This window comes from Heteronotia binoei, chromosome 3, assembly GCF_032191835.1.
Source record: "Heteronotia binoei isolate CCM8104 ecotype False Entrance Well chromosome 3, APGP_CSIRO_Hbin_v1, whole genome shotgun sequence".
Taxonomy (NCBI): domain Eukaryota; kingdom Metazoa; phylum Chordata; class Lepidosauria; order Squamata; family Gekkonidae; genus Heteronotia; species Heteronotia binoei.
This window is the reverse complement of record NC_083225.1, coordinates 1,593,265-1,606,357: the sequence shown is the minus strand read 5'-3', so window position 1 is coordinate 1,606,357 and position 13,093 is coordinate 1,593,265. Positions and strand designations below refer to the sequence as shown.

The 13,093-nt window shown below is 47.4% G+C and overlaps 1 protein-coding gene across 1 annotated transcript in view; it reads right to left on the bottom strand.

Moving 5' to 3' along the window:
- Window positions 1-13,093, bottom strand: part of KLF12 (KLF transcription factor 12) — a 447,150-nt gene that overhangs the window by 236,958 nt on the left and 197,099 nt on the right. The window contains exon 5 of the mRNA XM_060235061.1: window positions 10,401-10,536. Within this exon, the coding sequence (XP_060091044.1) occupies window positions 10,401-10,536 (136 nt within the window). The remainder of the gene's footprint in view (window positions 1-10,400; window positions 10,537-13,093) is intronic.

Here is a 13,093-nt window from a genome sequence, read left to right as displayed (position 1 = left end):
TGGGACGTAAAGCTTTCTGTCCAGATACCAAAACCCTCCGGCCCCTTTTATGAGTCCCTCTGGCATTTCTTCTCCCTCGTGCTCAGCTTCTACCATCAGTCTATTACCCCCCCCCCCCCATGGCTCCACCGCTGTTTTTTTCCCTAAGCGGGAGGTCACCGCTCCCGTTACCGCTGAGGGGGGGGATGAGGGAGTCTACCACCTCCTCTCGCTGGCTTTCGTGCTGCAGCAGCCTGGAGAGGGCGTCGGCCAAAAAGTTTTTCGACCCCGGAATATGTTTGAGAGTGAAATCAAACTTAGCAAAGAATCCCGCCCACCGAATCTGTTTTTCAGTCAGTTTTCTGCACCCAGTGAGCGCTTCCAAGTTTTTATGGTTGGTCCAGATCTCGAATGGCACTCTAGCCCTTCTAGCCATGACCACCATGTTTTCAATGCGAAAGTTACTACGAATGCTTCCTTGTCCCACACCGATCAGTTGCACTGCTCATGGGAGAATTTCTTGGAAATGTAAGCACATGGTCTCAACTGCCCTTCTGAATCTTTTTGCATTAATATTGCTCCTACGGCCACATCGGAAGCATCGCATTGAACCACAAAGGGCTTAAGCTCATCCGGGTGTGTTAAGACCGGCTCGCTGGTAAACAAGCGCTTGAGTTTGTCAAAAGCTTCCTGGCAAGCCGGGGACCATTTCAACTTAGCTCAGGGCTTTTTCGCTTCGGGGCCCTTCCCTTTGGTTTCTAATAAGTCTGTCAGTGGCAGCATCACTTGGGCAAACCCCTGAATAAACCCCCTGTAAAAATTTGCGAACCCGAGGAAGGATTGGAGCTGTCTACGTGTCCTCAGAGGTTCCCAGTCCAGCACCACCTGTATTTTAACTGTGTCCATCGCCAAGCCCTTCCTGGAAACCCGGAACCCTAGGTAGTCAAGTTCCTGTTTGTGAAACTCACACTTGGACAGCTTAGCATACAGCTTGTGCTCGTATAAAGTGGTGAGCACTTTTCTTACTAACTGGACATGGGAGGGTAGGTCCTTTGAATAAATAATGATGTCATCCAGGTACACCCCCCCCCCCTTGTACAGGTACTCTCTTAGGACTTCGTTGATAAAGTTCATGAACACTCCTGGGGCCCCCTGTAGTCCGAACGGCATCACCAGATACTCGAATTTGCCCATCGAAGTGTTAAAAGCAGTCTTCCACTCATCCCCCTCCTTAATCCGCACCCTAAAGTAAGCGTCCCTTAGGTCCAATTTGGTAAAGATAGACCCCTCTGAGATGGTGCTTAGCAGATCCTTGATTAGGGGGATGGGGTAAGCGTTTGACATCAAAATCCCGTTTATCCCGCGAAAATCTGTACAAAGTCTAAGACTCCCGTCCTTCTTTTTCCGGAAAAGGACGGGCGCAGCATGTGGAGTGGTGGCCGGCCTGATGAAGCCCCTCTTTAGGTTTTTGTCTATGAACTTTCGCAGTCCCGCTTTCTCTGCCCACCCCATCGAATACAGCTTGGCCTTAGGTAGTTCCTGGCCCGGGATAAGTTTGATGGCCCAATCGGTGCTCCGATGCAGGGGCAATTCGTTTGCCTCCTCCTCGCTAAACACCCTGTGCAAGTCCCTGTACTCCCGGGGAATCGGTTGGATCTTTTCCACTGACACACACTTTTTTTCGTTCCTGGGGGGCGAGTTGGGTCCCCACTTCTCCGACCAATGGTGGTGTTTGCACCGGTTGTCAGTGAAGTCTATGGTCTGCGCCCCCCACTGTATGTCCGGCTGGTGCCTGGCCAGCCACCCAACCCCTAGTACCACATCAAATGAGGAGGAGGGGGTGATCATGAAGACCTCCATGTCCCAATGCTCATCTATCCCCACCCGCAATCCCTGAGTCTCCTCTTCACAGGGTTCTCCTCGCATTATTGACACGTCCATCTGCTCGAACTGGATCGGGTGGGGTAGGGGCGATCGCAAAAGTCCGAGAGTGTTCACCAATCTTGGGGTGATAATCTCTCTTGTGCACCCTGAGTCAATCAGAGCTCGGGCGTGCATGAAGCATTTAAGCTTCGGGTTTACCAAAGTCAAAGGGACAAAGAATAAAGATCCAGTTATTCTCACCAGTAACGGTGCCGTTAGATCCACGACCTGCCTCCCAGCACCTCTCAGTGCAGGTCGCTCTTGTTTTCCGCCTGCTCGATCCCCCATGACTCCTCACTCAGGTTGTCTAAAATTATAGTATCCTCGTCAAGCACCATTGAAGTTGCGGTGCTACTGTGACTCGATTCCTTTGGCTTGGTGGGGGTTTTCTTCGGCCCCGCCGCGGTCAGCTTCAGGTTAAGGGGGGGGGGGGGCTCGAGGCTTCTCCGGGCAGTTGACATCAAGATAGCCGGGGTAACCACAGCGGAAACACTTGCAACCCGTGTTGGGCTTGGGGGTTCCCCCTTGGGTCGCTCCCTTCTTTCCATCGGTTTTGGCCCCTGGCCGAGCCTCACATCCCCCCTTTCCCCCTTGCTGCAGTTGGCGCTGGAGGGCCACGCGTTTCATGTTGGTTTCTACTTCCCCTGCCAGTTGCACCCAACCCACCAGCATTGTAGGGCGAGCTTGCTGAAGGGCGCGATCCAGGAGGTTGGCGTTGAGGCTGTGTTGGTACGCTTCGATCTTCATCATCTCGCTCCAGCTGCGGACTTTGGTGCATTGTGTCCTGAAGTCAGCGGTGTACTCTCTCACCAATTTCGACCCTTGCTGCATGTGTCACAGGGCCGTGATGGCCCGGGTCTCCTGGAGAGGGTCTTCATACTGAAGCAGTAGGGCTTGTAGGAAACCAGCCACACTATCCAAATTGGGGCCTTGGGTTTCATACAGGCTCACGTACCAGCATCTGGTGGCCCCTTTCAGTTTGGATCCGAGGTAGTCTACACTGCTCGGGTCGTCAGGGAAAGTGTTCCCCCAGTAGTGCATGTAGCTGTTTGCCTGTATGGTGAAGTATTCCACCTCTTCAGGGTCGCCGTCAAAGATGGCGTCCAGCTCCCGACTCCGTCCAAAGTCTCGCAGTCCCGGGAGCCCAGGCCTGGGTACCGGTCCTCTGGGTGGGGCCAGGACCACTGGGGGAGCTGGCGCTGATGGTGGGCCCGCCGGGGCTGGTGGGGCAGGTGGAGTGGGCGCGGGTGGCGGAGGCATTTGCTGCAGAGGCGGCGGTGCGGGGGAAGCCGGTGGACCTTTCCCGAAATCTCGTAGCAGCACTCGGTCAATCAGCTGCTGTACTTCCCATGCTATGAATGTGGCATTCGCCTGGATCTCATCCCGCAGTTCTCGGGCCATGGTTGCCATTTCCCCCCTCACTTTCTTTAGAATATCTTTCTCCTCATCTGGGTCCGATCTGCGCCCCCATTCATCGTCTGACCTTGGCTCTCCTCTCTCATCGTCCTCCCGATCCGGGCAGTCATCTCCCCTTTCCCCAGGGTTGCCGCTCTTTCCCCCCTGGCTCGGCCTTGTTAAGAGGGTCTCGTGGCGTGCCGGGGCCTCATCCATCAGGGTGATGGAGGTTCGCGGCTCCCACTTTCGCGGGGTGATGAATAACTCCTGGATGTGTAGCGGGGATCCACGGCCCCCTACTCTCCATGCCCTGACGATGTGCCAGGGGGGAGTTTTCACTCCAGTTAATCCAAAGGGTTCAGTGGGTTCTCTGTTATCCGGAACTTTTTCAGCCATCCGCTTAAAAGTGGCTGGTTCAGATAAACTCCAAATATGGATCTGTTCCAAAATGTCAAGCAAGTGGATCTCAGGATTCTCAAGATAATCCAGGTTTGAGCTGTGGATTGGAACTGATACATAGTAACAGTGAAAGGCGTATTTAAAGGTGACACATCAAAACGTTTTCTAAACAAAGCTACATTCTCTAAACAATGCTACATTCCCGTGTGAAGATTCACACGGCAATCTCTTATCTCTCTTGTGGTTTCCTTCCTTGAGGTCAGGCCTGAGAACCATCCCTGGAGGCGTTTTATCTTCAAAGAGCAAATTCCTGCATTTGTTAGTAAAAGCGAGAGGTGCAAACTACCCCCTAAATATTCCCTGCTTTGATGTGCCCATCTTGACTTTGGCTAGTAACAGTCATGAAGCTTTACAGATACATTCAATTGCAATATTTCATTAGCATGAGATTATAGAAAGAAAGATTCACATTGCTTGACACGGTCACTTTTAAAAATTCATTGGACTTGTCCTATGACAAGCAGCTCCCACTTCCCTGTCATCTCGCCCACCTGTAGCGCTACAGTCTCTGCCAGGGCTTTTTTGGGTAGCAGTTACTCCTTTGCCTATTAGGCCACACACCCCTGATGTAGCCAATCCTCCAAGAGCTTACAACAGGCCCTGTAAGTAGAGCCCTGTAAGCTCTTGGAGGACTGGCTACATCAGGGGGTGTGGCCTGATATGCAAAGGAGTTCCTGCTACCAAAAAAGCCCAGGACTCTGCCTTGCTGGCTCATGTGCTGGCAAGTGGCTGCTCCTTCTCCCTTGCCCCCCTCCTCTTCCCACTCACCTGTTGTCTTGCCACCTTTACTTGCCTGGCTCACATGATGGCGGTGGGGCAGTGGCACAGAGGGCAGTGGCAGCCCTCGCCTGCCTCGCTCAAAATGGCTAACTTGAGCCATTTCTGAGCTGGTGTCTGTTTGAAGTTAGTTGAGACTGTATGTCCTTGGATGAAACATTGTGAGATTACTTTTTGATTTGAAGGAAAATGGAGTAGAGCTTTCCATTGCTTGAAGAGTTGTCGAAACAGGAGCTACAAGTCGACTCCCTGTACTTTGGTGCTCTACAGTCTTCCATGAATACACACGAGAGTTTTGTATATGTCTCTATGTATTTGTGTATTCTCACCATTATCTCATTATTGATTTGCTATATAGTCTTAGTAATTATTGGTCACTATAACCATTTGTGATTGTGTGTTTATCCATTTACCGGTGACCTCTCTCTGTTGTAAATAATTCCCTCAAAATAGCTGCTGAGCTCTCAGAACACAATATCATGAGACTTTGATTTTTCCTTAAAAAATTAATGTTATAATTTTCTCGGGGGGGGGGATTTTTTTAGTAAATCCAGTCCCCTCCCCCAAAGAAAAAGAACCCTTATTTGTATGTGGCCCCATTCTTTGGGTTTTTAAGAAATCTTCATGGGGGCCAGGTTAAGAAGTAGATATATCAGGACTTTTTTTTCTAGAAAAAGACAAACTGGAACTCATTTTAAGCCACACACCCTGATGTCACCATTGTTTCACAAGAGGCTTTTCTGTAGAAAAAGCCCAGCAGGAACCTATTTGCATATTAGGCCACACAGTCCTGATGTCACCATTATTTCACTCAGGCTTCTTGTAAAAAAAGCTCAGCAGGAACTCTTCATTTGCATTCTAGGCCACACCACCGATGCCAAGACAGCCTTCTTGTATTCTTGTGCATTCCTGCTCAAAACAAGCCCTGAGAGCTATGATTAAGAACCAGCAACAGAGAGAACATTTGAGTCTGAGAGAGAGCCTTGGATGCAATCTCTGTGCATGTGGGGGGATGGGAGTGAACAAATTGCTTCCCGGGAACTGGATATGGAATTAGCAGATTTCCTGTTTAGCTGTAGCACGGAAACAGGAGAGCAGCGGAATGGTGACATGAAGTAATAGTGTAAATCAACTTGCATTCTGCTTTTCTCTGCTCTGTATTTCTCTGCTCTGTAGCAGAGCCTGGCCCCTTGGAAGTGCTGCTCTGGAACTAGGGTTGCCAAGTCCAATTTAAGAAATCTCTGGGGACTTTGGGGGTGGAGCCAGGAGACTTTGGAGGTGGAGCCAGGAGACATTAGGGGTGGAGCCAAGATCAAGGCTGTGACAAGCATAATTGAACTCCAAAGGGAGTTCTGGCCATCACATTTAAAGGGACAGCACACCTTTTCAATGCCTTCCTTCCATAGGAAATAATGAAGGATAGGGACACCTTCTTTAGGGGCTCATAGAATTGGACCCCCTGGTCCAATCGTTTTGAAACTTGGGGGATATTTTGGGGAAAGGCAGTAGATGCTGTACTGAAAATTTGGTGCCTCTATCTCAAAAAACAGCCCCCCACAGAGCCCCAGATACCCGCGGATCAATTCTCTATGATTTTCTATGGGAATAAATCTCCATAGGGAATAACAGAGTTCCCAACAGACATTTCCCTCCCCTCCCCCTGCTTTCTGACGACCCTGAAGCGGGAGGAGGGCCTCCAAACCAGGGGATCCCCTGCCCCCACCTGGGGATTGGCAACCTTATCTGGAACTTAAGTGCTGAATGTCTGAAGTAAGACCGTAAGAGAAGCCATGTTGCATCAGGCCAATGGCCCACCCAGTCCAACACTCTGTGTCACACAGTGCCCCAAACCAAGGTGCCATTAGGAGGTTCATCAGCAGGGCCAGAACTCCAGAGGCCCTTCTACATGTCCTGCAAGAATACAGAGTATCACTGCCTCAGAGAGAGTGTTCCATCTGTATCTTGTGGCTAACAGCCACTGATTGTCCTCTGCTCCATGTTTATCCCATGCCCTCTTAAACCTGTCTACACTTCTAGCCACCACCACTTCCTGTGGCAGCGAATTCCATGTGTTGATTACTCTTTTTGGTGAAGAACCACTTCCGTTTTCATTGAATGCTGATGAATTCTTGTATTGTGAGAAAAGGAGAAAAGTACTTCTTTCTCAGCTTTTTCCATCCCACCCATAATTTTGTAAACTGCTATCATGTCACCGCTCACTAGGAAATACATGTCCTTTTTTTTAATCTAGACTTGCAGCAACAGCAATTAACAAGAAACTTTTATTACCTTTTATTGCTATCCAGACCAAAAGATCTTCCAATTTATTACACTATTTCACCATTTGATCCTAACTTTGTATCAGTTTACACTCTTAACCCACCAACTACATGTATTCCAGCCCACTGTACCCCATCTCCTCGTCTGATGAAGTAGGCATACACACGAATGCTTAAATTCTGAATAAAACTTTGTTGGTTTTAAAGGTGACCTTTGACTCCTATTTTGTTCTACTGCTTCAGGCCAACACGGCTGCCCACTTGGATCTATGTCACCCCTCAGATGCTGTTTCTCCAAGCTTAAGAGCCCTTTCTTCATAGTGAAGTATTCTATCCTCTTAATCATTTTAGTTACCCTTTTCTGCACTAATATATTTTTGAGACAAAATTTTGTAGACAAATTTCCATATGAGGCTGCACCACAGATTTATGATGAGAGATGAGAGCGAGAGAAGTGAGAGATGTTGAACCTCCCTGAGGCATCCAGTTGGGCTATACCTGGGACACACGCTAATTCTAAGGAAAAGGAAAGCTCCCCTGTGCAAGCACCAGTCATTTTCGACTCTGGGGTGATGTTGCTTTCACGTTTTCACAACAGACTTTTTTACAGGGCGGTTTGCCATTGCCTTCCCCAGTCTTTTACATTCCCCCCCCCCCAGCAAGCTGGGTACTCATTTTACCGACCTCGGAAGGATGGAAGGCTGAGTCAACCTTGGGCCAGCTACCTGAATCCAGCTTCCACCGGAATAGAACTCAGGTCGTGAGCAAAGAGTTCAGACCACAGTACTGCTGCTTTCCCACTCTGCGCTATGGGGTCGCTAATTCTAAACCCACCAGTAATTCTAAGCAGTATAGTTTAAGGGAAAACAAAACTGAAGTTCATTTTCTGTTATTGTATAACCTTAGAGGGTGGCTACAGAGGGTCATGAAGAGCTCCTGAACTTCCTCAAATTCACCAGTGGCAATGAACCACAGGGACATGTTGTATGTCCAGGCAGAGGGGTGGAGACATCATCAGAACGGAAGCATCACTACTTCCAGGAAACGGCGAGAAACATCTGGGAGTTGACTTATTTCTCTATGATTCCATATCCACTATATACAGACCTTTTGCTGCAATTCCACATACAGTTAATTATGGAACAGAAGCAGACTTCAGAGGATGGTGTAAGACAGGAGGGCCTGGCGTGACTTTCCCCATGGGGTCGCAAAGAATCGGACTCGACTGTGCAACTGAACAACAACAAAATCAAGCTGGTTTACGGGGAACAGTTCCAGTGACCAAACCAACCTTAGAAAGCAAGCTTAGTGAAAGCCACTTCAATTTTACTGCCGTGGCCCCAGTACTCAACAGTCCCTAAAAAAGGAAGCATGAAGATGGTGTGGAATTGTTTTCTGTGGCCCCAGAAGGTAGGGCCAGAACCAATGGATTGAAACTAAATCAAAAGCGTTTCTGGCTCAACATTAGGAAGAACTTCCAGACAGTGAGAGAGGTTCCTCAGTGGAACAGGCTTCCTCGGGAGGTTGTGGGCTCTCCTTCCTTGGAGGTTTTTAAACAGAGGTTAGATGGCCATCTGACAACAATGAAGATCCTGTGAATTTCCTGCATTGTGCAGGGGGTTGGACTAGATGACCCTGAGGTCCCTTCCAACTCTTTGATGTTATGAAAAGCCTTGTACAAGGCTGGTGAACGCCTCCTGTGTAGAGCTTCCTGGATGCAGAACCTGATCATCTCTCCTTCTTCCTGGCTCATACTTTCTGAATCCTTCCTATATGCGCTTACCTGCTCTCAGCCGATTTGCCCTCACCATCCTACTCCCGCCCTGATAATATCATGCTACCCACATCCTGGCTCATTTCTGATATTCATGCTCTGTTCTCATGGGGACAGCCTTGCCTAAAGCAGCAAAAAAAAAAAAGTCTTGACCTAACCCTGGATTATTATAACTACCCGTCAGTGATGTGCATTCTCTCTTTTGCTGACAGATTAATATTTTCGACAATCAGCATTCTTAATGCCTCTGAACGCCACACTGAATTAAGAAGAGAAGCAACAGCACTGCCAAAGGAGGTCAGCAGTAGTTCAGTAACACTATTTCTCAATGCCGAAAGTGTCACTTTGGGGGAGGGGAATATCTATCTATCACTCATCTGACTGGCTGTACTAGCTGTCTATCTATCATTTGCATAGTTAGGCTCAGGGGTGGAAATCTAGCAGGAGCTCCTTTGCATATTAGGCCACACACCCCTGATGTGGCCAATCCTCCAAGAGCTTACAAGGCTACATCAGGGGTGTGTGGCCTAATATGCAACGGAGTTCCTGCTAGAATTTCACCGCTGGTTATGCTTAAACCTGATACTAGATTGGCATCGTTGAAGAATGAATACATGAAGCTGCCTTATACTGAATCAGACTCTTGGTCCATCACGGTCAGCGTTATCTGCTCAGACTGCTCAGACTCTCCTCCCCCAAAACTGCAACTTTTCCTTGCTTTTAGAATTTTGCAAGCAGCATCAATCTAATAATTTTACTAACAGGCCAATATCAACTCTGTCTTGTACTTGGGAGGACTTCTGCTGTTATACACCCAGAATTTCAGGATAAAATAGAGGAGACAATGATGTAAGCTGCCTTGGGTCCCCATTTGGGAGAAAGGTGGGGCATAAAAGAAATAAACGAGTAATAAACTATAAGGGAGGAGGAATGGTCCGTGTGAGAAAAAGTATCCCTGAAATATCACAAATTCTGAGCTATTCTGGGGACAGGTGTTCTCTTATCCAACATATGAATCAAATCACTGGCTAGGTAAGTTATGTGAACACTCCCTGTGACTTTCACCACCTCTGAAATGGCCATGTCAATAATATCACCTTGTGTATATAATACTTCGCCCAGGGTTGGAATTCTAGTAGGAGCTCCTTTGTATATTAGGCCACTCACCCCTGATGTAGCCGATCCTCTAAGAGCTTACATAAAAGAGCCTTGCCTTTTATGTGTGGCCTAATACCCAAAGGAGCTCTTGCTAGAATTCTACCCCTGACTCCACCACAATACACTCTGTCCACTTTTCCAGACATTTTCTGAACATCCACAAATCCAGGAACACAGCCATTATTTTCCTGAACACAAACTAAAACTGTGATAACTTTTTCAAAAGTAACCCAGTAAGCTTATAATATTCCTTGAATTCTGTAGAACTTCAAATTGTAGCAGAGCCAAAGTCTGATCCTCTAAAAAGCAACAGTTTGTGTCATCACCACAGCGGCACAAATTAATTGTTATGCTCAGAGAAACTTTAGCCAAATATCTACCAGTTCTACAACAGGTTTGGAGAAAAGGAGGAGAAACTGCAAATCATATTCCAATGGCAAGTTAGAGCGTATGCACACACAAACACGATCACACACGTTCCTAGCTTGCTACAGAGACTGAATGATCAGCTACTAAAAGCACCGATAATGGACAAAGTGGTCCGGGAACGCTACGGATGCAGATATAAGGCAACCTATCTAAAGAATCACCACATGACATGGTGTTTCCATTAAGCACTGGCCGCTTTGACATAACCCTGAGAACTCGATACTTACTCTTGAACGGCTCGAGCTATAGACAGGGCAGTGGATCCGGTTTCATTAACGCTATCCAAGGTCACATTTGGCAGGTCATCATCATCGCTGTCACTTTTAATTTGCCTGGGAGACAGCCCACGTGGGTCGATTTGTGCTGAGCGGGGGATAAAGAGATAGACAATGGATTAAAATTCACAAAGCGAAACCGATACTTCTCAGGAAGAACACAGAAGGCGTACACCTCCAGCTCATTCTACTACATGGATATTCTCATCACACTGAGACTAGCGGGCATATTGGTTTGGCAATTTCCAGTTACCCTTTGCCCTTTCCCATGCAAACAATGACAGAAGTTCATAATCATTACACACATGCTACTCTGCTGATATTAATAAGGAGTAAGGTTACAGTTTGATCCTAAAGATATTTCCTAGGAAGTCAATCCCACTCGGTTCATTGAGGCAGATTTCCTATTAAGGCTGAAAGTAGAACATTGTCAAGCATGAGATTTTAAAATAACCAGTCCTTGGATTTTTGGAACAAAGTTTGGTTTATTGATAATCCATGTGGCTCAGCTGAGCTAGGTATTGGAACTGATACAGTATAACAGTGAGATGCATACTTAAAGATGGCACATCAAAGGCTTCTATAAACAATTCTACATTTTCTAAACCATTCTACATTCACGTGTGAAACTTCACACTGTAACTTTCTTATCTCTGTTATGGCTGGCACTTCCTGGGTCCAAGCCTGGCTGGCCTGGGAATTGGTCCAAGGAGGTTTTATCTTCAAAGAGTACATTCCTGCATTTGTTAGTAAAAGCAAAAGAGTTCTCTACTTTGATGTGCCTGAGTTTTATTCATAGTTAGTAACATTTCTATATTTTGATAGCTACCATCAGAAAGGAATAAACAATACTTGACATACTCCCCCCCCCTAAGCTCTTGCTTGGGGTTTGTCTGGGTGCAGTAGGTAAAATCTTTTCAGAAGGATGGGGGCTTGTAGGTCAGAAGACTTTACCCATTCATCACAACTGGAGGGAAAATACTTCCAATGAACTAGGTAATACAGCACTCCCCTTTTTTCTTTCACATCCAGTATTTCCTGCACCTCATGGTGACTCTGACCCTTCACCTGAATAGGTGTGGGCTCTGGTGGGCAGGGGTGCCAACTCGTAACCCCCGGATCTCGCCGAAGAAGGCTGCAATGGAAAACAGGATGGATTTTACTAAACAGTTTTGGTAGTTTCAGCTCCACTGTTACCTTGTTTATTACCCTCTTTATTTTGAATGGCCCCAGGTATTTGTAAGCAAGCTTTCTGGAAGTCTGGGGTAATGGTAAGTTCTTTGTGGATAGGAATACAGTCTCCCCTACTTTGAAATCCCATTCTGGGGTGTGCTTTTTGTCATACTGAGCCTTATAGTCCCATTTGGCCATTTCCAAGTTTTCCTGGATTATGGCCCACCCTTTTCCCAACGTTTTCCACCACTATTGACAAGAAGTGGGTGGTGTGGTCTCATTATTACTAGGTAACAGGGGGAAGGATTTCCCTTCATAGCCATTTACAATCTTAAAAGGGATTGCTTTGATTGAGCTATGAAGGCTGTTGTTGTACCCATATTCTGCAAACGGCAGTAGCTCCACCCAGTTGGTCTGTTGGTAGTTTACATAGCACCACAAATATTGCTCTAAAAGCGCATTCATGCGTTCATCCGTCTGTCCATCCATCTGCGGGTGGTAGGCAGAGCTTAAGCCTTGCTCCATGCCTGTTAGTTTACAAAACTCCCGCCAGAAGTTGGCAACGAACTGCGGCCCGCGGTCGCTAATGACCTTATCCGGGAACGAGTGGACTTTAACACCGTGCTGGAAAAACAGATAGGCTAGCTTTTTTTGCAATGAGCAATTTCTTACAAGGGATAAAATGTGCTTGCTTTGAAAAAGTATCTACTACCACCAATATTACAGTTCGTCCCTGGGAGGCTGGCAGTTCTACTATAAAATCCATTGAAACCACAGACCATGGGCATTCTGCCGTGGGGGTGGGTTGGAGAAGACCAGGGGGTTTTCCACCTCTATTCTTGGCCATTATGCACACTGGGCAAGTAGTCACAAATTCGGAGATGTCTTTTTTCATTTGAGGCCACCAAAATTGTCTAGTCACCAAATGTAGCGTCTTCACATATCCGAAGTGCCCAGACAGTTTGTTACAATGGCAGTGTTGCAGGACTTCCTGCCTTAGTGCCTTTGGTACATACAGTTTCCCATCATGGTACCAAAACCCCCCGGTCCCCTTAACCAACCCCTCTGGTCTCTCTTCTCCTTCGTGTTCTGCTTCCTCGATCAGTCTATCCCCCCCCCCCAATGGTTCCTCTGTTCCTTTCTTTTTCCCCAAACGGGTGGTCACTGCTGCTGCTACAGCACTGGGAGGGATGATAGAGTCTACTACCTCCTCTTTTTGGCTCTCGTGTTGTGACAATCTGGAGAGGGCGTCAGCTAAGAAATTTCTCGACCCGGGGATGTGTTTCAGGGTAAAATCGAATTTCACAAAGAACCCTGCCCACCGAATTTGTTTCTCGGTCAGTTTCCTGCGCCCCGTCAGGGCTTCTAAATTTTTGTGGTCTGTTCAGATCTCAAATGGCACTCTCGCTCCCTCTAGCCAAGACCACCATGTCTTTCGTGCAAAAGTCACTGCAAACGCCTCTTTATCCCAC